Source organism: Rhineura floridana, chromosome 8, assembly GCF_030035675.1.
Source record: "Rhineura floridana isolate rRhiFlo1 chromosome 8, rRhiFlo1.hap2, whole genome shotgun sequence".
NCBI classification, from domain to species: domain Eukaryota; kingdom Metazoa; phylum Chordata; class Lepidosauria; order Squamata; family Rhineuridae; genus Rhineura; species Rhineura floridana.
In genome coordinates this window covers 3,456,197-3,482,007 of record NC_084487.1, presented here as the reverse complement: position 1 = coordinate 3,482,007, position 25,811 = coordinate 3,456,197, and the positions used below count along the sequence as shown (strand labels likewise).

Sequence of the window (25,811 nt, the reverse complement as noted above, 5' to 3'; positions counted from 1 at the left end):
CGCCATCATATTGGCCCAAGCATTAAACTGGGGACCCACCATGGGCGCTGCTGTTCCAGTGGCCGGCGGTGGTGCAGGTTGCTTGCTCCTCCTGAGCCCACCCAAAGGACCAAATTAACCCCAGGGTAGCTAGGTTGTGTGCGAGTGGGTCTGGGTTCGCTCCAAACATTTTCCTGCCTGATGGTGCGCATTCCATGTACAAAAGACTACGAAGCTGCCAACTGAATCTTACACGGCTTGGGACCACAATACCTGATGGAACACCTCTCCTGACACAAACCCACCTGTACACCACGTTCAACATCCAAGGCCCTCCTCCGGGTGCTTCCTCCGAGGGAAGCTGGGAGTCTGGCAACAAGGGAGAGGGCCTTCTCAGTGGTGGCCCCCAAATTATAGAATGATCTAATTGATGAGGTGTGCCTGGCGCCAACACTTATCTTTCTGGGGGCAGGTCAAGACTTTCCTCTTCTCCCAGGCATTTTAGCATGTTTTTAAATTGTTTTACATTTTTAAATTGTTTTTAAAAGATGTGTTTTAAATTTGTATATTTGTTTTAATGTTTTTAGTTACTGTAAACCGCCCAGAGAGCTTTGGCTACGGGGCAGTATATAAATACAATAAATAAATAAATAAATAAATAAATATTTTGATACTGACAATGGGGCAGCCACCTCCTCTGCACCTGAGGACACCAGGCTAACTTAGGGGACACAGGGAAGGCCACGTGGCACAGGCGACACCTCCCAGCCCCAAAGCTCAGCATCTCCTGTAGCTCAGTGACCAGGCATCGACGAAGCTCAGTGGCAGAGCCTCTGCTGAGATGGCAGAAGCTCTCAGGTTAAATCTCCGGCACCTGCAGGTAGGGTTGTTGAAAGACTCCTGGCTGAAAGCCCTGAAGAGCCTCTGCCGGTCAGTGCAGACGTTACTGAGCTAGATGGACCAAGCTTCTGCTTCAGCATACGACAGCTTGCTATGGCTCAACGTTCCTGGTGCCTGCGGCAGCGGCCTCTCTCCGCCTCATGGTGGGGCCGGTCCACGGATGGGAGATAAAACGTGTGCAGTATGATGACTGCCCAAATGTCTTTGTGGTTTACTCTGGGGCAAACTCCCCCCCCCCCGAACAACGCAGTTAAAAAGAATGCACAGGGCAGGAATCGGAGGGTGTCACGTTTGGGGACTGTTATCGAGGGAGCGGGATTAGAGCGTCTTCCATATGAGGAAAGGCAAAAGCATTTCGCGCTTTTTGGCCACAAAATTACACATGCGGTGTGTAGATGGGATGTTTCCGCCCCCCCAATACTCAACCCCCCCCCCCATGAAATTCTTTGGCAGTAGAGTCAGGACCGGCTGCAGAAAGGACTTCTTCACCAAACATAAAATGAACACATGGAACTCATGGCCACAAGGAGTTACCTTTTCCATGGAAAATCCGGTAAGTGTAAAAACACCTCCAGAAACGTTGCTAACCACCCGTTTGCAGTATCTGAACAACCCATTTACACACCCCTGTCTGGAATCACCGCTCCCCCCCATCTTGGCACATGTATCCTCCCAACCATATAAATGCAGAAATTGGGGGAAATCAAGGTGTGGGTGTGTGTGTGAGTGGGGGGGGGGAGAAAGTTGGATGGTGCTCTTTCCCCAGGGAGGGAGCACAGACTGTGGAAGGGGGTTCGAAAGAGAACACAACCACAGTCCCCTTTGCTTGCAGGAGGTTCACCCCCCAACGGCACCTCCAGGTCCGGCTGGGAATGTCCGCCACTGGAAACGTGTGTGTGGGGGGGGCTGCTTCCAGTCAGTGTAGACAACACTGGAAAAGATAGACCAATGGTCTGGCTCGGCTTACTGCAGCGTACCCTGCTCAAAAGGGGCACATTTTGGCCCCAATAAAATTGAGTGCCATAAAGGAAACCGGTCAATTTCCCTCTGTAGGTCTACCTTTCAGTTCCCAGGAGGCTGCCTTATTCCGAATCAGGCCAACTGGGCCACCGTCTGCACGGACTGGCAGCGGCTGTGGCTCTCCTGGGTTTCAACCCCTCCCCCCATCCCAAGTTTGCTGTGAAACTTTTCTCCCCCGGGGGATTTGGCACCCGTTGGCAACATTTACGGACTGTGACCCACATCACTCCCAGCAGCAGCACCGGATCGGGTCCAGCCCAGCTCTGCTCGGAGCAGACCCACGGGCGTCAATGGCTCCCAGGCGGCCGCCAGGGTGAAGAATTCCAGCCGGTCTCCTCCGAGGAAAACGCGCCGGCCGCTCCCCGACCCGCAGGGGGAGGCTTCGCCTCGAGGCCTCCTCGGAGGAGGAGCCCCGCGAAGGGCCGCCCCCCGAGCAGCGAAAGGGAAGCCCAGGCGCACTCACCGTTCTCCCCGTAGGCGCGGGCCGGCGGCTCGGGGCGGGCGGCCCGCGGGGGGTTCTGCCAAGCGCCCTGGAGGGCCAGCGCCGCCCACTGGACCACGTAGAGCTGCCAGCACCCCGGCATGGCTCCTGCGCCCCAGATGCATGGGGGGGCAAGGCGCCGGGCCGTCGGGCGTCGAGCAGCCGGAGGGGGGGCCGGACGCGGCAGAAGCAGCCACGGGCGGGCGGGAGCAGAGCCCAGCCAGGCGGCGGTGGGCTGCGTGGGAAGGGTCTGCCTGGCGCGTTGCTGGGGAATGGGCGCCGTCCGCCTAGGCGAGCCCGCCTGCTCCTCCTGCACACCCCCCCGCCGCCGCCCCGCTCTTTTGAGGCAGCCCTGAGCCCACCCCTGCATGCACACGCCCACTCCTGAGGGCTGGGGGGGGAGTGAGGCTCGGGCCGGACCCCCTTTGGGAGGGGTCGGCGCGAAAACCCGAGGCGGAGCCCGGCTTGGGATGCGATGCTGCAGCCAAGCGGCCGAGAATAGGCAGGAGAGGCATTTGGGATCTGGAGGGGAGCGGGCAAGATAGCGCCCGGTGCCAAGAGGCGGGAGGGGGCTGGACCGGGGGAAAGCACGGGGGGAAGGAATTACCCTCCTCTCCTGCTTGCGAGCTCCCCAGAAGCTTCCATCGGACCACTCTCGGAGACAGGATCTACCTGCAGGGTCCTTTTTATGCTCTCCTGCAAGCGCCAAGGGCAGCCTCGCTCCTCTGTCTCGCGGGTGTTCTATGGGCTCTTTTTTTCCCTCCTAGATTTTGCCCCCAAATCTCCTTCCAAAAATCAATTTCCTCCTCCCAAATTATTGTCCCTTAAAAACGGGATAGGGAACCTGTGGCCTTCCAGATGTTGCTGGATTCCAACTCTTATCAAACCTCTGGAGGGCCACAGCCCCCCACCGTCTCGGTTTTAAAAGGTTTGCCTCCCAATTCCCACACATTATTTTCTGTCTGTCCCCTCTCCCCCAGCAGGGGAATGGGAATCCCTCTGGTAAGAGGAGGACCCAAGTAACCTCAGTACATATCGGGCCAAATTCTAGGCCATGCACTAGCGCTCACTGAATCAAGGTTCAGATTTGCTCCGCGAAAGTTCAGGGAAAAGCAATAAAGCCTAACCCGAAAAACCTGGACTTGAGATGGTGACTGGTGCAAACCAATCATTTCAGTGCTGCCGCAAAAAAATGGTGGGCTTGCACCATCTCTGCAAGCCTCAAAATGTGTGTGTGTGTGTTTTAACATTTATTTATTTATGTCCTGTGCACGCGTGGGAATGAAACTGGAGTTATTTGCTTAGGTTGATTTGTACCAAACCTTTTGCCATTGATACAAAAGATGCTGGTGCAAAGCTGAATGCAAAGCTACTGGTGCCTAAAACATATGGCTACCCCAAGTGGCTACTGGAGGGCTAACAGCAGCATCACACACAGGGCCGAACCCCAAAACACACTTTGCAGCGCATATATCAATCCTAGGTGAAAGGTGCTTGGAGTGGTGCTGCCCTCTAGTGTACAGATGAGGCACTGGCCAGATGTGTTTGGTGTGTTTATATTTAGCTACTTTCCCAACTTTTAGGAACAAATCTTTAACACTGGGTATATCACTCCCCCCCCCATTAGGGCAGGAAGCCCTCCTTGGAGCTGACAGGAGTTGCAGTCCAAAACATTCTGGAGGGCTCTTCACCTCTGCCTCCTCCTTTTTAAAAATAGCATTTCAAGTCCCATTTATTCCAGTTAGACTAATTTAAATGAATGCTGAGTAACTGAAGGGCTGCTCCAGATGACCTGATTTTGGAGCATTCATCCTGATTTGCTAGCACAAAGCTTATGTGGCAGTTACTTTATTGAGTATTTTTTCTAATTTCTTTGCAGGGAGGTTGTACGACAATGAGCATTCGTCCTGTACTCATTCTGATTTGCCTGTGGGGTGTTTACATGGGTTCCCGTTAATCATTTGTTCATCCTACATTTTTCAATGCGTTTCTCCATCCCTTTTCTAACTGCAAAAAGTCGGGGGGGGGGTTGTGTGTGGATTTATTGTGCTAAAGCGACAGATTGCTTTAATCCACTTCAAATATGCAAATCTAAAGTGTTCACTTGCATTCCTCCTGCAAAATACTGACAGTCCGGAGCCACCTGTAGCCTTACAAAAAGATGGCCTGCCTACAAGTCGATCCCGACTTATGGCTACCCTATGAATTCCATAGGGATTTCATGGTAAGCGGTATTCAGAGGGGGTTTGCCATTGCCGAGGCAAAGCAGAGGGGCCTCTTTGCAAGAACAGCTCTCTTGCATTTGGCTTCAGGGCCTGTTTGTTCCTCACACAAACTCTCCCCCAACCACAACCCCGCAGACCCCAGGAACAGCTGGTCTCATTTAAAGCCCCCTGGGCTCACCCGGCCCCCAGCTTAACTGAAATCAGCTGCTGCTGGAGTATTAGTCTAACAATGTTCTCAGGCAGAAGCGGAACCTCATCTCTTGCTTTGCCGTCTGGTTGGCCAAGGGTGGGCGGATGTCGTGCTTCTCTCATCTCCTTTGCTCTTTGTTTGTTTTTTACTGTAGGATCTATCGACCAGAGCCGGGTGCAAAAGCCATACAGTTAGAATTCAAGAACTCGTTGCCTCTGAGTGTATTCTCAGCCTCTGAATTCTTTTTTTTCAGTACCAGAACTGAACGGAGTTGATTGTCCTATTACACGGAAAGTCAATTCCTGGTGAACGTTCTTCATTTCAGCTAAATTCAGGTGGGGAAAAAGTTGTTTTGTTGTTCAACCATTTGGGAGTCAGAAACCCTTGCTGAACTACTGCAAATGCCCCAGAGATGTACCAGTAGATCCCAATCTAGTTTTTGCCCACCCCGATTTAGGACATCATTGCACTATCCTCAGAACTATAACCATCTGAGGCCACACTTTGTAGTAGTAGTAGTGAAAATAATAACAATAATTTTATATCTTATTGTTCCTCCAAGGAGCTTAAGGTGGAGTAAGCTATTTGCCACCTCTCCATTTCATCTTCACAGCAACCCGGTCAGGTAGGTCAGGCTGAGGCCCTCTGACTAGCCCAAGGTCACTCCAATGAGATTTGGGATTTGAACTCTGGTCCTCCAGGCCCTAGTCTGACACTCTAACCACTCCACCACCCTGGCTCTCACGCAAACCATGTATTTGAACCTCCCCAGGGGAGGCCTCTTTGTAAGGAAAAACAGCTTTGCCGATCTTCCACACAGAAGGAGCCAAGGGGAGACGGGTGCTTAAACTCCCCCCTCCTACTGCTATTGGACCACTCCAGACATCCTTCTTCCTGTGCATTCATCATGACTTGTGCTCATGAGGCTATCAAGGCAGTTATACGCAATCCTGACTGTAATACCGCTTGTGTTGGCAAAGGTTTTGGTGCCGAAAAGAAAAGGCAAGTCAGAGCTGGCAGGACAGAAGTGCATAAAATGGTGCATGGCGTGGTGAGAGTGAGGAAAGTTTTTTTCCCCTTTCTCATAACACCAGAGCTCAGGGACATCCATTGCAGCTGAATGTTGGAAGATTCAAGACAAAGGAAAGTCCTTCACGCAGCTCATCGTTAAACGAGAGGCAGTGATATCCACAACGTGGATGGTTTACAAGAGGATAAGACAAGGTCATGGAGGAGCACTCAGTGGCTATATTGGGTACTAGCCACAATGGCTATGTTCTGCCTCCGCTGTCAGAGGTGTTGCGCTTCTATGTATCAGTTGCTGCAAATCACAAGTAGGGAGAGTTGCTCTTGTGCACAGGCCCTCCCCTCGCTGGATCGTTGCCTTGCAGTGGTGAGTGGGCTAGCGTGTTCCAATGAACCCTGTGAGCGATGCCATCGGGAGTCATGTACTCCCAGCAGGGTCACCCATGGTGGTAAGGTCAAGGGATAGGAACCAGACAAAGAACGATCCAAGAATGTCCTCAACGGCAGAACAGGCGGAGGATAACAATGTGTACGTTACAACGGCTGTGAAGGCGGATGAAGGCTGCAGCAGATAAAAGACTTCCAATCGTCGTCGTACCCATGCCGTTGGATCAAAGCTTTTTTCTGTCAAGATTGTGTGTTGATCGTCGTGCGCTGATCTCCCCACATAAAACAAATTCACGCACAGGCGTCTTCCAAGCAAAGACCTTAACTTGGAAGACAGTTTTACTCGGCCACGAGTGATTGCCAGTGATGACGACAGGTCCTGCTTGCAGGCTTCTCACTGGGGCATTTGGCCACTGTGAAAACAGGGTGCTGGACTAGCTGGGCCTTCTTTGGCCTGATCCAGTAGCCAGGCTCTTCTTAGGTTCTTACAGATGACAGAGAAAAATGGGTACACTTCTTTTATGCTATAGGAACAAGGAATTCTTAGGATCAGTGAGGAAGACAACTCCATGAGGTCTAGCATCATGCCCAAATAAATGTTGAATCATTAGCTTCTAAATTGATGACTCGGCAGCACAAAAAGACTATCTCCACATTAGACCCATATCTGACACTTCTGTAGTTAGATTTTCCTCTGGGAATGATCCAGGTCCAGCGGGGGGGGGGAGCTGATCAGAATGTTACAGGCCCAGACAGAATTGTATCCTTTGAGACAGAAGGATGCAAAATGTGAACCCTGCCCCCCTGTTTTCAGTTCTTTTGAGACCCTTCTTCCAGGTACCACCCTTCTTGACCTTCAGGTAGTAGGTGGGTGTGGAATGGTGCAGTGGCCTTTTCTGTTGACCCATTTATGAAATAACATTCCTAGAAATATTTGAGCGGCTTGGACTTACTTAATACTCCACCAAGTGCCAAATTAAAATGTGCACTATGGGCTGGATAATTTTTCCTGCTGTTGCTTTCCCAATTATTTCTGTTTTATAAACTGGATTTTATATTACCTTTCCATCCTGTTAATGTGGATTTTATTAATTATTTTCCATTGCAAAACCTGTTCTCTCTCAGGTTGAACCTGAGGAGAAACTTCTGGATAGTAAGAGGTGCTCAACAGCAGAGCCAGGTACCCACATTTCCAGAGACTGTTGCTGTTCTGTTGGTGGGATTGAATCACATACCCTGACAAATTTGGGTTGCACAAATAAAGTGGATTTGGTGCTCTTGTGCAACAACCACCCCCTAAAACAGGATTTTTTGAGGTAAAGAAAGGTCTAGTAAAATGTACTGGAAAGCGTGGGATAACAATTGCTTGATGTGATGTCATACAACCTCCCTGCAAGCTGTGCAAACGAATCAGGATGGATGCTCAAGAAACAGGCCTATCAGGAGTGAGGGGGAGGGGTGGGGTGAGGTCTCCCTCTCTGCCGGAGGTCTACAAGCAGAGGTTGGACAGCCCCTTGTTGGCAATGCTGTAGCTCTCTGGATTTCCTGCTTTGAGCAGGGGGTGGACTAGAGAGCCTCCAAGGCTCCTACCTCCTCTGTGATTCTATGACTTGAGGGCTGATAGTTCGGGGCCATAACTCATTGGCAGAGCAACTTCTTTGCATGCAGAAGGTCCCAGGTTCAGTCTCCATTAGCATGTCCCGGTAGGGGCAGCAGGAATGACCTATTGCAACCCCTGGAGAGCTGCTGCCAGTCAGTGTAGACAATAATGGGGTAGAGGGACCAATGGTTGGACTCAGGAGAAGGCAGTTTCCTGTTTGAGAAGGGCTGTAGCTCACTGGCAGAACATCTGCGCTGTGTTGACCCAGGCTCAACCCACAGTATCTCCAGGTAGGTCTGAGAATGTCCCCCATCTCAAATCCTGGAGAGCTGCTGCCAGTCAGTGTAGACATTACTGAGCTAGATGGACCAATTAGTCTGACTCGGTATAAGGCAGCTTCCTATGTACAAATATTGAAAAAGAAATCAACAAAACCAGAGGAGGGTCCCAGTCACGCAGTTCTGCTGTTTGTGTGTCTGCGTGTGAGCCGCCATTGTGCCCATCGAAAGGTACCAGATCTCAGATTCCTCTAGACAATCTATTGACAAGGGGTGGGGGCATTAGAACATCAGAAGACCCCTGCTGGATAAGGCAGGGGGGCACCTATCCAGCATCCTGCTGTCACAGTGGCCAACCAGATGCCTTTTATGGGAAGCCCACAAGCGGGGCCTGAGTGCAACAGCAGTCTCCCCTCCTGTGGTTTCCGGCAACTGGTATTCAGAAGCACACTGACTCTGACTAGGGTGGCAGAGCACAGCTGTGGTGGCTAGTAGCCATTGATGGCCTTATCCTCCACGAATTTGTCTTCATTAATTTGTCTTCACACACTCAGAAGCACTTTTGCTCGCAATTGTGTGTTTTTAGGAAAAAACACATTTCATTCCTGCTAGTGGGGAAAAGCATCTCTCCACGCAATGGTCCACGGCACTCAGCCCAAGAAGTCAGGATCCAGAGGATAAACATTTGCAAGTAAGCTCCAGACCTGGATAGACCGGGAGTCCACTGGAGCGACCTGTGCACATCTGAGAAACCTGAAGTTGGGGGCAGTTGGGAGGGGGCTGCACGGTTATACCAGGCACAGTTTCTTTCCCACATCTGGGGTCCAGCCCCCAAGACTGTCCTTGTCCACACCCAAACTCCCTCACTGGGAGGCCACGGCCTGGTTGCGGCTCTCCCAGCGAAGACCGCTGGGTGCCACTAGTGGCTGCCTTGCTTGGCCAGCCTGCTGGCCTAATGCAGGTCAGTCCTCCATATGCAGCCCAGCTGAATCCAATCACCAGGCTGGCGGGAGGGCATTAGCTTGACGCCCACCTGACCAGGCCCTACAGGGTAACACTGAACCTCTTCCTCCTCGGCCACAGCTGTTGCTGGCTTGCTCCAGGATGCCTGCAGAGTGACACCGCCAGGTCTGCCTGCAGCCCCCTTTTTTGCGGTGGTGCTCCAGGTTGGCAGGCAGGTGAAGATGGTGCCTCACCACAGGAGTCAGGGAGGGTCATCTTGAGGCCCTGCGTTTGGGGAGAGGAGTGGGCTGCCTGCAAGGGGAGACTCTGGACTGGTGGCAACGCGTGGGGGTCACCCAGACGCCACCCTGGTAAGACATTTGCAGAGCAGAGCCCAGGAATCCTGGGGCGGTAAGACCTGGTTTTTCTCCCCTTCTTGTGACACAGGTGCCCAGACTCCCTTTTTCTCGTTTTACACTTTGAATTCTGGATTCTCTCTGAGTCTTTATGTATCACAATGAAAACTTAGAGGATTGTTAAGCAAGCATTTCTGAGTTAAGGACTGTTACGTTTTGAAAGATTTTGTTTTGAAATGAGCTTATAAGAAGCAGCAGAATGATAGTACATGGCCACTCTCATGGCTGTATGATGAAACAGCATTTTTATTTTTACCTCACTAACTACTGCTGTGAGCCAGCGTGGTGTAGTGGTTCAGGTGCTGGACTGTGACCTGGGAGACCCGGGTTCGGATCCCCACATAGCCATGAAGCTCACTGGGTGACCTTGGGCCAGCCACTGCCTCTCAGCCTCATGAAAATCCATAGGGTCACCGTAAGTCGGAATTGACTCAAAGGCAGTACATTTACATGTTTAACTACTGCTGTTGGCAATCTGTCCCCTATGTGACAGGATATATATATTTAAAAAAATCTTTCTTGAAAAAAGGAAATTTTAAAGGTGGCTAGCATGAAAACCCTTGGGGCTATTCACCTACATTTTGGCAGCATTAATCCCCTACATATCAGCTACAATGTTTGCAAATTTCATGTTCCTAGGTAAAAAAACAAGAAGGTTATGGCTGTTTTGGCTTTGCAATGTAAATCAATGGGATTTCCAGAGATTTGTAATATCCAGATGGTGATCCGGATTTGGATCGGGTTGGAATCTGTCTAAACCAGTTTGGACCTCATCTGTATTTACAAATCAGATGGGGGGTGTCCATGCACCATCCTATTTAATATGGACTAAGTCCTATGCAAGTTGAATTGCTTTTGGGGAAAGCAGAGCTGCACTTAACACAAAAGTTTTATTTTAGAACATCTCTTGTCTTTGTTCACACTCTGAAGATTTGAACAGTTTTGAGTTCAGATTCCACAGTCCCCCTTACATACCTGTAACACGTGAAAAGAGGTTAAGCTGTAAAGAACCCCAAAAAACAACCAGGGTTGGCATGGAACGCGTGTTCTGGTCCAGACTGCCTGTTGCTCCACAACAGATCTGGGAAGGATGTGCGTGTGTGTCTCCGGGGGAGCCTTTCTCCTTCCCTTGCTACAAAAAGCGTTGGCAACTCTCTGCCTGGCCTTGTTGGCCCCCCAAGCCTCCAGCAATGTGAAGTGCTCCAGAAGGGACTGGGTAGGAGATGGGCAAGGGAGCAGAATTGCCCCACAAATCCCACCCTGGGTTAAAAAATGCAACATACACAGATAAACTCTCCGGCAGCCAGATTCTACAGGGGGAAATCCCCTCTCCCAATTGATGAGGCTCAGGTTGCTTCCAGGCTCTGGAATACGAGGAGTATATTAGCAGCCTGAGTAAGAGAGACTGACGTTGACATGCCCTTGTAGCCCTAAATAACCTCATGCCCTGCGTCTCTATGACTGGGAGGCTGTCCCCTTCAGGGTACACCAGCCTTTCCTGTAGCCGCCAGTCCCTGTCAGGCCTCTCCACTTGGCCAGTGTGGCTGTTTTGGCCAAGCCAACTCCACCTGTGCGTACACCTGTCATCATATATGCCATGGGGGTCAGGCTGGTAGAGAGGCAGCTGGGGCAAAAAGGGTTTGCAGAACCCTGTGTACAGCACTTTGCAAGTGCCGGCAATCAGCTGATTGTGTAGTCCAAAGGGTGGATTTTTGCATAACACAATTTATAGTCTGATGTCCCCAAGCCACGGTTATGGGGACTTATGAAACAGCATATCCCAAAGCTCATTTTGGGGTGCAGAGGGATATATAAATGTCACTTCCTTGCTCAAGCTGCTTATAGAACTCTGTGTTCAATAAAGAACTGGAGACCAACTTGATCCTTCTGAAATGGACCCTGTTTCAGGAGATTCCAGATGTATCAAGCAACAACGGCTCCTCTAGAACAGGAAGGGGGAGCCTGTGGCCCTCCAGATGTTGCCAGACCCCAACTCCTTGGCTATGCTGGATGAGGCAGAGGGTGACATCCGGAGGGCCACACAAGTTCCCCATCCCTATTCTAGAAGAAGACGGGAATTGCTTCTGCAAATCAATCCTCCTGGAAGAACCTTCTAGAAGCACTTGTACATGCTAGTATCAAACTCTGTGCTGCCACCTTCAGGCCGTGCTGTGCAGTGCAATGTGAGCACGCTTGCCTGGCCTGTTTCTGTTTGAAACACAATGTATCAACCCCCACCCACGTATACAAACCCCTCTCTCAATGACACTTTCCCAATCGTAACCGCAGCACACCCTGCGCATACATGTGCAGATAACACGAGAACTCCCTGGGCTTGATATATGCGTGGGGATGACGCAATGTGTCCTCGTAGTAGTGGCCAGGGATAAGCTTGTTGGCCAGGTCATGCAGGAAGGGCCAGAATCCGTAGAGGGTGATGCGCTGGCAGAGCTCCAGAGCCACACTGAGAAACATGAAGTTGGACGAGAGGCAGTCAGGCAGCAAGCCCTCGTTCTTCCAGTAGTTATCCAGGGCACTCCGGTATTGTGGGTTCAGGAAGAAAGCCTGCTGCAACAAGGCAAAGTCCTCCATGGCGTACAGAGTGCGGTACCCAACGCTGCGGTGGGATGCAGAGGCAAAAAAGGGGATGAGGAACAGGGTGCCCCTATAGGGGCGCAGAGCATCTGCAAAAGGCTTCCGCCGGGCCAGCAAACCCTTGAATCTGCAGGATAGAAAGGAAAAAGCTGTATTCAGAAACTAGGTAACAAGGTGGGCTTCCTATTTCGATCAGAGGGGAGGTGGGCAGACTTTAAGAACATAGGAAAAACCCTGCTGGATCAGACCAATAGAGGACCATCTGGTCCAGCACCCTGCTCCCACATTGGCCATCCGGATGCCTCTTGGAAACACACAAACAGGATCACTCTCCCCACGTGTGATTCCCGGCAACCGGTAAAACCACCTCCAACCACGGAAGCCACGCCAAGCCATCATGAGTGACTCTTAGGCCATTGATAGCCTTTAACCTCCATGAATCTGTCCAATTCCTCTTCTAAAGCATCCCAAGTGGCCATCACTGCCTCCTGTGGGAATGAGTTCCATTTTTTAACTGTGCACTACGTGAAGGACTTTCTTTTGTCTGTCCCAACATTCAGCTTCATTGGATGTCTACAAGTTTTAGCGTTAGGAGAGAGGGAGGAAAACTTTGGGCTCACAGGTTCTATTTTGATTTTTACTAAAACCCTCAGGGCTGCTAAAGAGAGCCGAGGGCCAAATGGTGGCTTGGAGGGCAGAGCCACATTCAAAACAGGAGTGTGGGGGCAGAGCCAATGACCTGCTCTACACCATGAGCCGTAAAATGGGGTGAATTCCAGATACACAAGCACAGAGCAGCATCTGAATCACTCTGCATCAAGGATTCTATCAGCCTAACTGAGGAGGGAAAAGCCTTTTGCCCCTGCTAAGGGGACTTACAGATGTGCTGTTTCTATTCTCAACAGTTGGTTGTTATCTCACACTTTCTAGGGCCCCTCCAGTCTGGCTCTCTTTTGAGGATGTATTGCGCAACGTGTCACGGATGCGATAATAGTGCATTCATGGTGGGTTTATACTGCAGCATCCACACATCATTCTGCTTTATTAGTTGTTCTGTGATGCTTCTCCAACATTATTAAATGATTGCCATCTGTACTATAACACAACAAAAGCAGGACAACCCCCCCCACAAATATTTGTGGTATAAAAAGTTATATACCCGCCAATCACTGCACTCTGCAGGCGAGGGCCTCCTGCCAATACCATCTCATCAGGAGGTCCGTTCTATTCCACATAGAATGCAGACCTTTAGTGTAGTGGCACCTACCCTGTGGAATTCCCTCTCCTTAAATATTGGACAGGTGCCATCCCTGTTATCTTTTTGGTGCCTACTGAAGACCTTCCTCTTTCAACAAACCTTTTAAACAGAGGCCTTATCCCAGTCTGCATCTGTGCTGGAACTGCCTTTGAAGATGTTTTTAAAGTTTTTTTTAAAAAAGATGCTTTTAAGATGTGTTATTTTAAAGATGTTTTGCTTTTCAAGATGTTTTTAGTGTTTTCTCCTTTGTTTGCTGCCCTGGGTTAATCCGATAGCAAATCTGATTATTGCAGAAACAGAGCCCATTGCTACATGGGTAGAGCAACAAAAGAAGCTGCTGCCTGGGGTTGTGCTGCTGCATTATGCGAAGGTGGCCCTTCCCAGAGGGATTATGTCAACGGGTAGCCTGGCAGTCAACAGGCTGATCAATGTTTTGTGCATTATGATGAGTTTGGGCTGAACAGCATCGTTTACAGAACCCTTTGTTTTGCTTTTCTTATATGCAATTGTCCCCCTTTAGGATGCACACCTTAACGTGGTGAGGGGGTTTGAGAGTGTTGAAGAAGCTGAGAGCACCAAGAGGCTAGACTCCTAGCAGGGGCACCCAAGGCGGAATGGTCAAAGCTGAGACACCAGACTACGTTGCATCCAAACTCAGAGGAAGGCAATGGTAAACCACCTCTGAATACCTCTTACCACCAAAACCCTTTGAACAAATCTATCCAAATTTTGACAATAAGTTGTCAAGAAATATGGAAAACCAAACAATGGTCCACAGACTAGAAGCGTTCAATATACATCCCAATTCCAAAGAAAGGGGATCCCAGGGAATGCAGTAATTATCAAACTATTGCCTTAATATCCCATACAAATAAAGTAATGCTCAAGATTTTACAACAAAGGCTCTTACCGTATATGGAGCGAGAAATGCCAGACATCCAAGCTGGATTTAGAAAAAGAGGCACCAGAGATCATATTGCAAACATATGTTGGATAATGGAACGGACCAAGGAATTTCAGAAGAAAATCACCCTGTGCTTTATAGATTACAGCAAAGCCTTTGACTAGATCATGAAAAACTATGGAATGCTTTAAAAGAAATGGGGGTGCCACAGCATCTGATTGTCCTGATGCGCAACCTATACTCTGCACAAGAGGCTACTGTAAGGACAGAATATGGATAAAAAGATTGGTTCCCCATCGGAAAGGGTGTGAGACAGGGGTGTATTTTATCACCCTATTTGTTTAATCTATATGCAGAACATATACGGAAAGCAGGATTGGACCAAGAAGGAGGTGTGAAAATTGGAGGGAGAAACATCAATAATTTAAGATATGCAGATGATACCATACTCTTAGCAGAATCCAGTAATGATCTGAAACGAATGCTGATGAAAGTTAAAGAGGAAAGCACAAAACCAGGACTACAGCTGAATGTCAAAAAGACTAAAGTAATGACAACAGAAGATTTATGTAACTTTAAAGTTGACAATGAGGACATTGAACTTGTCAAGGATTATCAATACCTTGGCACAGTCATTAACCAAAATGGAGACAATAGTCAAGAAATCAGAAGAAGGCTAGGACTGGGGAGGGCAGCAGTGAGAGAACTAGAAAAGGTCCTCAAATGCAATGATGAATCACTGAACACTAAAGTCAGGATCATTCAGACCATGGTATTTCCGATCTCTATGTATGTATGTGAAAGTTGGACAGGGAAAAAAGCTGATAAGAGAAAAATCAACGCATTTGAAATGTGGTGCTGGAGGAGAGCTTTGCGCACACCATGGACTGCAAAAAAGACAAATAATTGGGTGTTAGAACAAATTAAACCAGAACTATCACTAGAAGCTAAAATGATGAAACTGAGGTTAGCATACTTTGGACACATCATGAGAAGACATGATTCACTAGAAAAGACAATAATGCTGGGAAAAACAGAAGGGAGTAGAAAAAGAGGAAGGCCAAACAAGAGATGGATTGATTCCACAAAGGAAGCGACAGAGCTGAACTTACAAGATCTGAACAGGGTGGTCCATGACAGATGCTCTTGGAGGTCGCTGATTCATAGGGTCGCCATAAGTCGTAATCGACTTGAAGGCACATAACAGTATGCAATTGTGTTTTTGATACCATCGATGAAAAAGATGTTCGCTAATTTTTAATGCTCTGATATTATTCTAAGCTGTATTGACCTCAACGTTGTTGTTGTTGCAAAAGCCACATACAAATATTAAAGCAGATCAAATTATTATCACACAGACCTAAATCAGCCAATTCTGCGAGGTGCCGGCTGAACGGCATGGCTACTGCCATCTGCTACCTAAAGGGACAGAGCTGGTACATTTCCGCATGTCCTCTCCCCCTTACTTTGAATCCAGGACGTTGAGGTTCAGGGTCACCAGGCTCGTCTTGGTTCCCACATCTTCAGAGAAATTCATGGGAGGCAGATTGAACCTGGATTGTGGGGAGGGGGTGGGATGGAAACAGAGGCATCCAAGTCAGTCTCACCTCTCATATACATGGTCTTTTGAATCCTCTCAATAGAAACAAGCAAACATCGAAAAGGAGGCAGATCTGCAACTGTGTTGTCACAGCTTTTCCAAACGACTTCATTCACTTGCAGTTTTCATGGAGACCCCCAGCATCACTTCTCCTAACCCATTCCAGGCCTTTTTGTGTTTCCCATCCATCTTTTCCAGGTTTGTGATGGTACCTCTTCTTCTTTTCTTTCTTTTTACTTATAACACAACAGCAATGCCAGCCTCTTCAATGTGGACTCACAAATGAGCATTACTGAGGTTTTCAGAACTGCTGTCTCTTTAACAAATAGCTTCCTCCTTGCCTCGTTCTTTGAGTGTGGATTCTACGCCTGTATTTCATTGCTTCCTGTTCACTTGCATGGCTGGAGCATTCCTAAACCAGCTTTTCAGCAGGGAGTTCTTATTCTGCTAGGTGACTGGGCTTGTCTTGTGGGTATTGATCACTGATTTCCTCTTTGCAGCCAGAACAATTTCTCATTAATTAATTGGGATCTTTAGAAATTAACATATTAAAGTGACAAAGTGCTCTGGCTGCAAATAAAAAGAGCTATTAAAACCCCACCCTCTGCCCTCCAGTTCTGGGGGAAGTGGGTTTGTTGCACGAGGCTGCCAAATTAAGTTCCACTGCACAACCTGAATTTGCTGATACATGATTGAATCCCACTAAAAAGTAGCAACAGTCTGGAAGCATCCCAAGAGTGAACAGGAACAAAAGGATGAAACAGGCCCTCAGCCTAACCGCCGATATTTAGGATCTTGCTTGTGGAGATGGTCCTTGTAAAAAGTTCAGCAATGCACGGCCCCACAGGCAAGACCTTAATACATTTACTCAGAAGCAAGTCCCATTTTGCAAAGGTGCCTTGTGGAAGCACCATTTTAATTGTTTCCAGCTACCTGCGGAAAAGGAATGCCTCAGTAGTGCTGTAGGGCCAAAGTGTCCCAGCCTGGCCAATATATCCCAGCTTTCCCCAACGTGGTGCCCTCCAGATGTTTTGGACTACAACTCATATAAAGCCTAGGCAGCAAGCTGCTATTCCAGCTTGCCTGGACTAGAGTAAGTTCAGTGAGACTTATTTCCAAGTAGATGTGCAGAATGTGGTGTTAGTACACAGATGTTCCCGTCCCCTCCAATTTTAGCTTTAGGGCAGACTTATCGCTCAGTGTTTGTATGCAGAACATGCCAGATTCAGTCACCAGCATCTCCTGGTGAGGTCTGTAAAGACTTCTGTCTGAAACGCTGGAGAGTTTCTGCCACTCTGGAGAGTCTCTGGAGAAAGCCACTGCCAGCCAGTGTAGATAGATGGATGGTCTGACTTGTATATGGCAGCATCCGATTTTTCCTATGAGTGAGCACGGAAGGTCCCAAGCTCAATTCCTCGCGTCTCCAATCAAAGCAGGACTGAGAACAACCTTTCTCTGCCCGAAGCCTTGGAGAACTGCTGTCAGTAGGAATACAGCAGGGGTACCCAACATGGTGCCCTGCAGATGTTGTTGACCACCGCTCCCATCAGCCCCACCCACTGTGGCCAGTGGTCAGGAATTGACTACCTTTGGCGCAGATAACATTTGTTCTCTTGGAAGACCAGTGGACTAGCTTACAAAAAGCAGGTTCATATGAGAGAGAGAGAGATGCTACCTGAAGGGCTGCCAATCACTCTCACAGAAAGAAATAGTTACCTGACTATTAGATCTGCCCGGTCAATCTCCTGCCCACAGCGGCTCTTCTGTAGGATGCCACTATTACCCACCACTGCGCAGTGCTGATGGTGAGAGTCTGAGATGGTTGATCTCTGGAGGTTTTAAGGGGAAATAATAATAATAATAATAATAATAATAATAATAATAATAGGATGTATTAGTTGCTTGTTTCCCAAAGGTCTCCAAGTGATTTATAACAGTGTTAAAAAAAGTTTAAAAAATTATGTTTCTAACTATTAACAAACAAAAGAAATACTGTATTTTTATACCTAAGAGAGTTCAGATCAGCCTCTGCCAACCTGGTGCTCTCCAGATGTTTTGGACTACAACTCCCATCAGCCTTGGCATCTGGAGGGCACCAGGTTGGTGAAGGCTAACTTGGTTTATAAATTTAAGTGCATGTAGTTGAATATTACCCTGGAATGTACAATTCCAACAAGCCGCAAACAGAGCCCGTCTTTATATGATTTTGTTGTGTGTTGCAATCTAAAAGCACATTAAAACACATCCCCCCCCCCCCCGAAGCCTGGGAACTATAGTTTGCCAACGGTAGCGAGCTGGCAACTGTAGAACTGTGAGGGATAAACTACACTCGATTATTGGAGTGGGTAGAGTGAAGTGTACTTTAAATGTCTAGTGGGCACACAGGCTTAGTTCTGACACAAATTGCCATGTGTCAGATTTTATGAAACTATTCCAACCCAACTGGAGCAACAGATTTTTTTCCAGTTAAGAAATAAGAGGAATCTTATATTTATTTAATTAATTAATATCCCACCCTACCTCGTGAAGGAGCCCAGGGCGGCAAACATAAACAAAACAATTTAACAAGAAAACATACCAAAAACAGTTAAAAATATACCCGAAAACAATCACAATTAAAAACATTCTAAAACATAGTTCAAAATTTTGTAAAATATAATTAAAATATTCTAAAATATAGATTAAAAACATTCTTTCATCAGTGATCTTCAGGCTGCCACCAACAGTCCTCTTCAGCCATCAAATGCCTGGATAAACGGAAACATTTTCAAATTCCTCCTGAAAGTGACTAGTGATGGAGATTGACACACCTCATTAGGGAGGGCGTTCCACAAATGGGGAGCCACCACTGAAAAGACCCTGTCACAGGTTATTGCCAACTAGGCGGCACTCTGTGGCAGCACCACCAAGGCCTTCCGGTCAATCGCAGGGTCCAAAATGGTTGATACTGGGGAAGGTGCTCTTTTAGATACTTGGGTCCCAAGCCATTTTGGGCTTTATATGCTACTACTAACATCCTGAATTGGGCTCAGTAGCTCACTTTCAGGCCCAATGACACATGCTGAGGCTGCTCTCATGGGAGCCCCTCGGGATTTCATTGAAACCATGACTTCTTGGGAACTGCACCTGAGTAATATAGGGCCAACCCATGTAGCCGGTCATGCTATCGACCTTGTGTTTACATCTGGAGGGGAAGGGAGTGCTCTGAAAATAGGGAATATCAATTCTGTACCCGTGTCATGGTCAGATCACTATCTGGTAAATATAGACATCCTAATGCCGCACACCCTCTGCAGGGTTCAAGGACCCATTAGGATGGTCCGCCCCAGACGCCTGATGGAATCTGAGGGATTCCTAAATGCGCTAGGGGATTTGGAGCTGACTGAAGGTCACCCGGTCGAGACCCTGGTGATGGAGTGGAATAGGGAGATCTCCAGGGCAATAGACTGGGTGGCTCCGAAACTTCCTCTCCCCCTGAACAGAACTCAGACAGCACCCTGGTACACTCCACGGTTGCGGGGTCTGAGACAGGAGGTGAGACGACTAGAGCGCCGGTGGCGGAAATCTCGCACTGAAGACGATCGGACACTGGTTAGAGCAGCAATAGCTGCCTACCAGGTGGCAACAAAGGCAACAAAGAGAGAATTCTTTGCTGCCTCTATTGCGTCCGCAGAGTGTTGTCCCAGGAGGTTGTTCCAAGTGGTCCGAAGCCTGGTCGGTCCAGTTGCTCAGGAACCCATGGAATACTCTAAAGCTTCCTGTGACACATTTATTAAACATTTTGTCGATAAAATCGAACGCCTGAAGAGCAGGATTCCGTGCGCTGTGGAAACAGAAAATAGGCCAGAGGCGGCCAGCTGCATTCCGGTCCGATGGGATCGATTTCAGCCTCTCCTCGCTGAGGAAGTGGACAAGGTGCTCTCTACTGTAAAGCCAACCACCTGTCTGCTTGATCCTTGCCCTTCGCAGCTAATTATGAGCTGCAAAGAGAAACTGGGTGAAGGGATCAAGGCGGTGGTAAATGCATCCTTGAAAGAGGGTGCAATGCCATTAGCCCTGAAGGAGGCAGTGAGAAAGCCCATCTTAAAAAAGCCCTCCTTGGATCCCCAAGAGTTGAACAACTTTCGTCCAGTTTCGAATCTACCATTCTTGGGCAAGGTGATAGAGCGAGTGGTGGCCAAACAGTTAATAATAACAATAATAACTTTAATTTATAAGCCGCCTATCTGGCCAATGGCCACTCTAGGCGGCGAACAATAAAACATGATAAAATACAATAATAAATATAGTCAGTACAGTACAAAACAAAGTTTACAGTATAATAGATTTATCAACATTTTAGTTCAAGGCTGATTCACCTTAGAGGTCTCAAAGGTTGCAAAGGCCTGATTAAACAGCCAAGTCTTCAGGCCCCGGCGAAATATATCCAGGGAAGGGGCATGACGAAGATCTATTGGGAGGGAGTTCCAGAGCGAGGGGGCCGCCACAGAGAAAGCTCTCTCTCGAGTCCTCACCAACCTAGCCACTTTAGTTGGTGGGACTGAGAGAAGGCCCTGCGTGGCAGATCTTGTAGGGCGGCTCAATTTGTGACGGTGGAGGCGCTCCATCAGATATACTGGGCCGACACCGTACAGGGCTTTAAAGGTTAATACCAACACCTTGAATTGAGCCCGGAAAGCAACTGGAAGCCAGTGTAGATTGTAGAGCACTGGAGTAATATGATCATAACAGCGGCTATTCGTAAGTAAACGAGCCGCCGTATTTTGTACCAGCTGTAATTTCCGGACTGTTTTCAAGGGTAACCCCACGTAGAGCGCATTGCAGTAATCTAAACGAGAGGTGACCAGAGCGTGTACTACGAGTGGGAGCTGATGTACAGGAAGGTAGGGTTGCAGCCTTCGTATGAGACGCAATTGACCCCAAGCTGCTCGGCACACCGATGAAACCTGGGCCTCCATAGTCAGCCCGGAGTCAAGGATTACCCCAAGACTGCGGACCTGGTCTTTCAGGGGCAATCTTACCCCATTAAGTATCAGGTCGATGTTTCCCAACCTTCCCTTGTCTCCCACGAGCAGTACTTCAGTTTTATCAGGATTCAGCTTTAGCCTGTTTCTTCCCATCCATCCATGTATGTTTCATACAGACATACTTGGATGAAGCGGATTATTTGGATCCATTCCAATCGGGCTTCAGGACTGGTCATGGAACTGAAACAGCCTTGGTCGCTCTGGTGGATGATATGAGGGGGGCGTTGGATAGGGGAGAATATACCTTCCTCGTCCTCCTAGATCTCTCAGCGGCTTTTGATACCGTTGACCACGGTATCCTGTTAAATCGCCTAGAGGGATTGGGAATCGGGGGCACTGTTTTACAGTGGTTCCGTTCCTATCTCTCAGGTAGACACCAGCGGGTGGCATTGGGGGATGAGGTTTCAGACCCTTGGCCTCTTAATTGTGGAGTTCCACAGGGTTCTATCCTCTCACCCATGCTATTTAACATCTATGTGAAGCCGCTGGGAGCGATCATCAGGAGTTTTGGGCTGCAGTGTCATCAATATGCCGATGACACTCAGCTCTACCTCTCCTTTAAGTCCTCGCCAGAATTGGCTGTGGATACCATGTCCAAGTGCCTGGAGTCCGTAAGTGGATGGATGGGCGAGAACAGGCTGAGGCTGAATCCCGATAAGACCGAGGTGCTACTTGTGGGAGACAGGAGAAGGTTGGGAAACATCGACTTGGTCCTGAATGGGGTAAGATTGCCCCTGAAGGACCAGGTCCACAGCCTAGGAGTCATTCTTGACTCCCAGATGTCCATGGAGGCGCAGGTTTCAGCAGTGAGCCGGGCAGCTTGGTATCAATTACATCTGATACAGAGGCTACGACCCTACCTTCCTGTACATCTGCTCCCACAGGTGGTACATGCTCTGGTCTCCTCTCGCTTGGACTACTGTAATGCGCTCTACGTGGGGTTACCCTTGAAAACAGTCTGGAAACTGCAGCTGGTACAAAACGCGGTGGCACGCTTAATTAAGCATACCCGTCACCGGGATCATATCACCCCAGTGTTAGTAGACCTACACTGGTTACCAGTGGTTTACCAGGCTCAATTCAAGGTGTTGGTGTTGACCTTTAAAACCCTAAACAGTTTCGGCCCAGTTTATCTGAAGGACCGCCTCCAGTATCATCAATCAGGCCGCCTCACAAGATCAGCCTCACAGGACCTTCTCTCGGTCCCTCCAGCCAAAACAGCTAGGCTGGTGCGGACCAGGGAGAGGGCGTTCTCGGTGGTGGCCCCCACCCTCTGGAACTCTCTCCCGTATGATCTCCGGCATGCTTCCTCTCTGACAGGTTTCCGTAGAGCTTTAAAGACCTGGCTCTTCAGGCAGGCCTATAATCTTGGGGTGGATTAGCTTTCTGTTGTATATATGAGATGTGGTGTTATCAGAGATGTTATATATTGTAATTAATATTTGGATATATTGTTTGTTGTATTTTAATTGTGTTGTAAGTCGCCTAGAGTGTCTGTATAGTCAGACAGATAGGCGTCTAACAAATAAAATTTATTATTACTATTATAGTTCCATCAGGCTGCCCTGACCCTCTTAGCAGCCTATCATCCACATTCTGCATTAGCTGCATCTCCGGAGCATCTTCAAGAGCAGCCCCACATTCAGTGCATTACAGTAGTCCAGACGGGAAATCACCAGAGCGTGGACAACTGAGGCCAGGCTACCCTGCGAATCCGCCTCAGTTGTGCATAAGCACTCCTAGCCACAGAAGCCACTTGGGACTCTGGTGACAAGTTGGAATCCAGGAGTACTCCCAGACCATGAAACTGTTCCTTCAGGGGGAGTAGAACCCCTCCCAAAACGCCAGACATGGGAGCCACCCATGCACAGCACTTCTGTCTGCATTAACAAGGTGGAGACCATTTTCTTATCATTCAGTTTCAAACCCCTCGTAGAAAGTTCCGCATTCCTCAGGTCCCTCCCGCAAAGGAATTTATTTATTTATTTATTTATAATATTTCTATCCTATAATAAGGCACTCAGGGCAGCTTACAAAAATAAAATCAAAGACGTACATAATAAAATTGTAAACAGTAAAATCACAAAAACATTAAAATAAATTAAAATACATAAAATAGCAAAGTAGCAATCTCAGTAAGGGGTCGGGACTGCAGTTCGAGATTGATAAGGAGATAGTCAGGAAATACCTAGTTAACCTAAATGAGTCCAAATCTCCAGGGCCTGATGAACTGCATCCCAGAGTATTGAAGGAACTTGTGGATGTACTCTCGGAACCTCTTGCCATCATCTTTGAGAAATCCTGGAGAACGGGAGAGGTGCCGGAGGATTGGAGACGGGCAAACGTCATCCCGCTCTTTAAAAAGGGTAAAAAAGAAGATCCGGGGAATTACAGGCCGGTCAGTCTGACTTCAATACCGGGAAAGATATTAGAACGGATAATAAAAGAGTCCATTGGCAACTATCTAGATGACAATGCTGTGATTGGTAGGAGCCAGCATGGGTTTGTCAAGAAAAAATCCTGTCAAACTAATCTCATCTCTTTTTTTGATCGGGTCACTAGCCTAGTAGATGGTGGAAATGCTGGAGATGTCATCTATCTAGATTTCAGCAAAGCGTTTGAGAAAGTCCCCCACAACCTTTTGATTAGCAAACTCGTCAAACGCGGACTAGATGGAAATACTGTCAGGTGGATTCACAACTGGTTGGAAAACCGTACTCAAAGAGTGGTCGTCGGTGGCTCTGCTTCGGACTGGAAGGAGGTCTCGAGTGGAGTGCCACAGGGTTCTGTCCTGGGGCCGACACTCTTCAACATTTTTATCAATTACTTAGATGACGGGGTGGAGGGAAGCCTTATGAAGTTTGCGGATGATACGAAACTGGGAGGGATAGCTAACACAATGGAAGACAGGAATAAAATCCAAAGGGACCTGGATAGACTAGAAAATTGGGCTGAAATGAATAAAATGACATTCTATAAAGACAAATGCAGGATTCTGCATTTAGGCCACAAAAACAAAATGCATGGGTACAGGATGGGAAATACCCGGCTTAGCAGTAGTGCGTGTGAGAAGGACCTTGGAATTGTAGTGGATCGCAAGTTGAACATGACCCAGCAGTGTGATGCTGTGGCAAAAAAGGCAAACGCAGTTTTGGGATGCATAAACAGAGCTCTAGTTTCCAGGTCGAGGGAAGTAATAGTCCCACTATATTCTGCATTAGTCAGGCCTCATCTGGAATACTGCATTCAGTTCTGGGCGCCTCATTTTAAGAAAGATATAGACAAGTTAGAGCGGGTTCAGAAGAGGGCGATGAGGATGATAGCCGGTATGGAGAACAAGTCTTATGAGGAAAGGTTGAAGGAACTTGGCATGTTCAGTCTGGCGAAGGGATGCTAAAAAACAATTTGAGGAGCACATTGCTAAGCACATAAAAACCAACAACAAAAAATTCTATAAATACATTCAAAGCAGGAGACCATCTAGGGAGACAATTGGACCCTTGGATGATAAGGGAGTCAAAGGTGTACTAAAGAACGATAAGGAGATTGCAGAGAAGCTAAATGAATTCTTTGCATCTGTCTTCACAGTGGAAGATACAGGGCAGATCCCTGAACCTGAACTAACATTTGCAGGAAGGGATTCTGAGGAACTAAGACAAATAGTGGTAACGAGAGAGGAAGTTCTAAGCTTAATGGACAATATAAAAACTGACAAATCACCGGGCCCGGATGGCATCCACCCGAGAGTTCTCAAAGAACTCAAAGGTGAAATTGCTGATCTGCTAACTAAAATATGTAACTTGTCCCTCGGGTCCTCCTCTGTGCCTGAGGACTGGAAAGTGGCAAATGTAACGCCAATCTTCAAAAAGGGATCCAGAGGGGATCCCGGAAATTACAGGCCAGTTAGCTTAACTTCTGTCCCTGGAAAACTGGTAGAAAGTATGATTAAAGCTAGATTAACTAAGCACATAGAAGAACAAGCCTTGCTGAAGCAGAGCCAGCATGGCTTCTGCAAGGGAAAGTCCTGTCTCAGTAACCTATTAGAATTCTTTGAGAGTGTCAACAAGCATATAGATAGAGGTGATCCAGTGGACATAGTGTACTTAGACTTTCAAAAAGCGTTTGACAAGGTACCTCACCAAAGGCTTCTGAGGAAGCTTAGCAGTCATGGAATAAGAGGAGAGGTCCTCTTGTGGATAAGGAATTGGTTAAGAAGCAGAAAGCAGAGAGTAGGAATAAACGGACAGTTCTCCCAATGGAGGGCTGTAGAAAGTGGAGTCCCTCAAGGATCGGTATTGGGACCTGTACTTTTCAACTTGTTCATTAATGACCTAGAATTAGGAGTGAGCAGTGAAGTGGCCAAGTTTGCTGACGACACTAAATTGTTCAGGGTTGTTAAAACAAAAAGGGATTGCGAAGAGCTCCAAAAAGACCTCTCCAAACTGAGTGAATGGGCGGAAAAATGGCAAATGCAATTCAATATAAACAAGTGTAAAATTATGCATATTGGAGCAAAAAATCTTAATTTCACATATACGCTCATGGGGTCTGAACTGGCGGTGACCGACGAGGAGAGAGGCCTCGGGGTTGTAGTGGACAGCACGATGAAAATGTCGACCCAGTGTGCGGCAGCTGTGAAAAAGGCAAATTCCACGCTAGCGATAATTAGGAAAGGTATTGAAAATAAAACAGCCGATATCATAATGCCGTTGTATAAATCTATGGTGCGGCCGCATTTGGAATACTGTGTACAGTTCTGGTCGCCTCATCTCAAAAAGGATATTATAGAGTTGGAAAAGGTTCAGAAGAGGGCAACCAGAATGATCAAGGGGATGGAGCGACTCCCTTACGAGGAAAGGTTGCAGCATTTGGGGCTTTTTAGTTTAGAGAAAAGGCGGGTCAGAGGAGACATGATAGAAGTGTATAAAATTATGCATGGCATTGAGAAAGTGGATAGAGAAAAGTTCTTCTCCCTCTCTCATA

At 47.9% G+C, this 25,811-nt stretch overlaps 2 protein-coding genes across 4 annotated transcripts in view; both read right to left on the bottom strand.

Annotated features, from left to right (window-relative positions):
- Positions 1 to 2,686, bottom strand: part of KCP (kielin cysteine rich BMP regulator) — a 91,336-nt gene extending 88,650 nt beyond the window's left edge. For all 3 annotated transcript variants that reach the window (XM_061638002.1, XM_061638003.1, XM_061638004.1), the window contains exon 1: positions 2,363 to 2,686. In XM_061638002.1, the coding sequence (XP_061493986.1) occupies positions 2,363 to 2,483 (121 nt within the window). In that variant the 5' untranslated portion in view covers positions 2,484 to 2,686. The remainder of the gene's footprint in view (positions 1 to 2,362) is intronic.
- Positions 2,687 to 10,356: 7,670 nt separating this feature from the next.
- LOC133390869 (alpha-N-acetylneuraminide alpha-2,8-sialyltransferase-like) overlaps positions 10,357 to 25,811 on the bottom strand; it is a 34,571-nt gene continuing 19,116 nt past the window's right edge. Inside the window, exons 5-7 of the mRNA XM_061640311.1 lie at positions 17,518 to 17,630; positions 15,668 to 15,754; positions 10,357 to 12,166 (exon numbers count right to left, since the gene is read on the bottom strand). Of these exons, the coding sequence (XP_061496295.1) occupies positions 11,704 to 12,166; positions 15,668 to 15,754; positions 17,518 to 17,630 (663 nt within the window). The 3' untranslated portion in view covers positions 10,357 to 11,703. The remainder of the gene's footprint in view (positions 12,167 to 15,667; positions 15,755 to 17,517; positions 17,631 to 25,811) is intronic.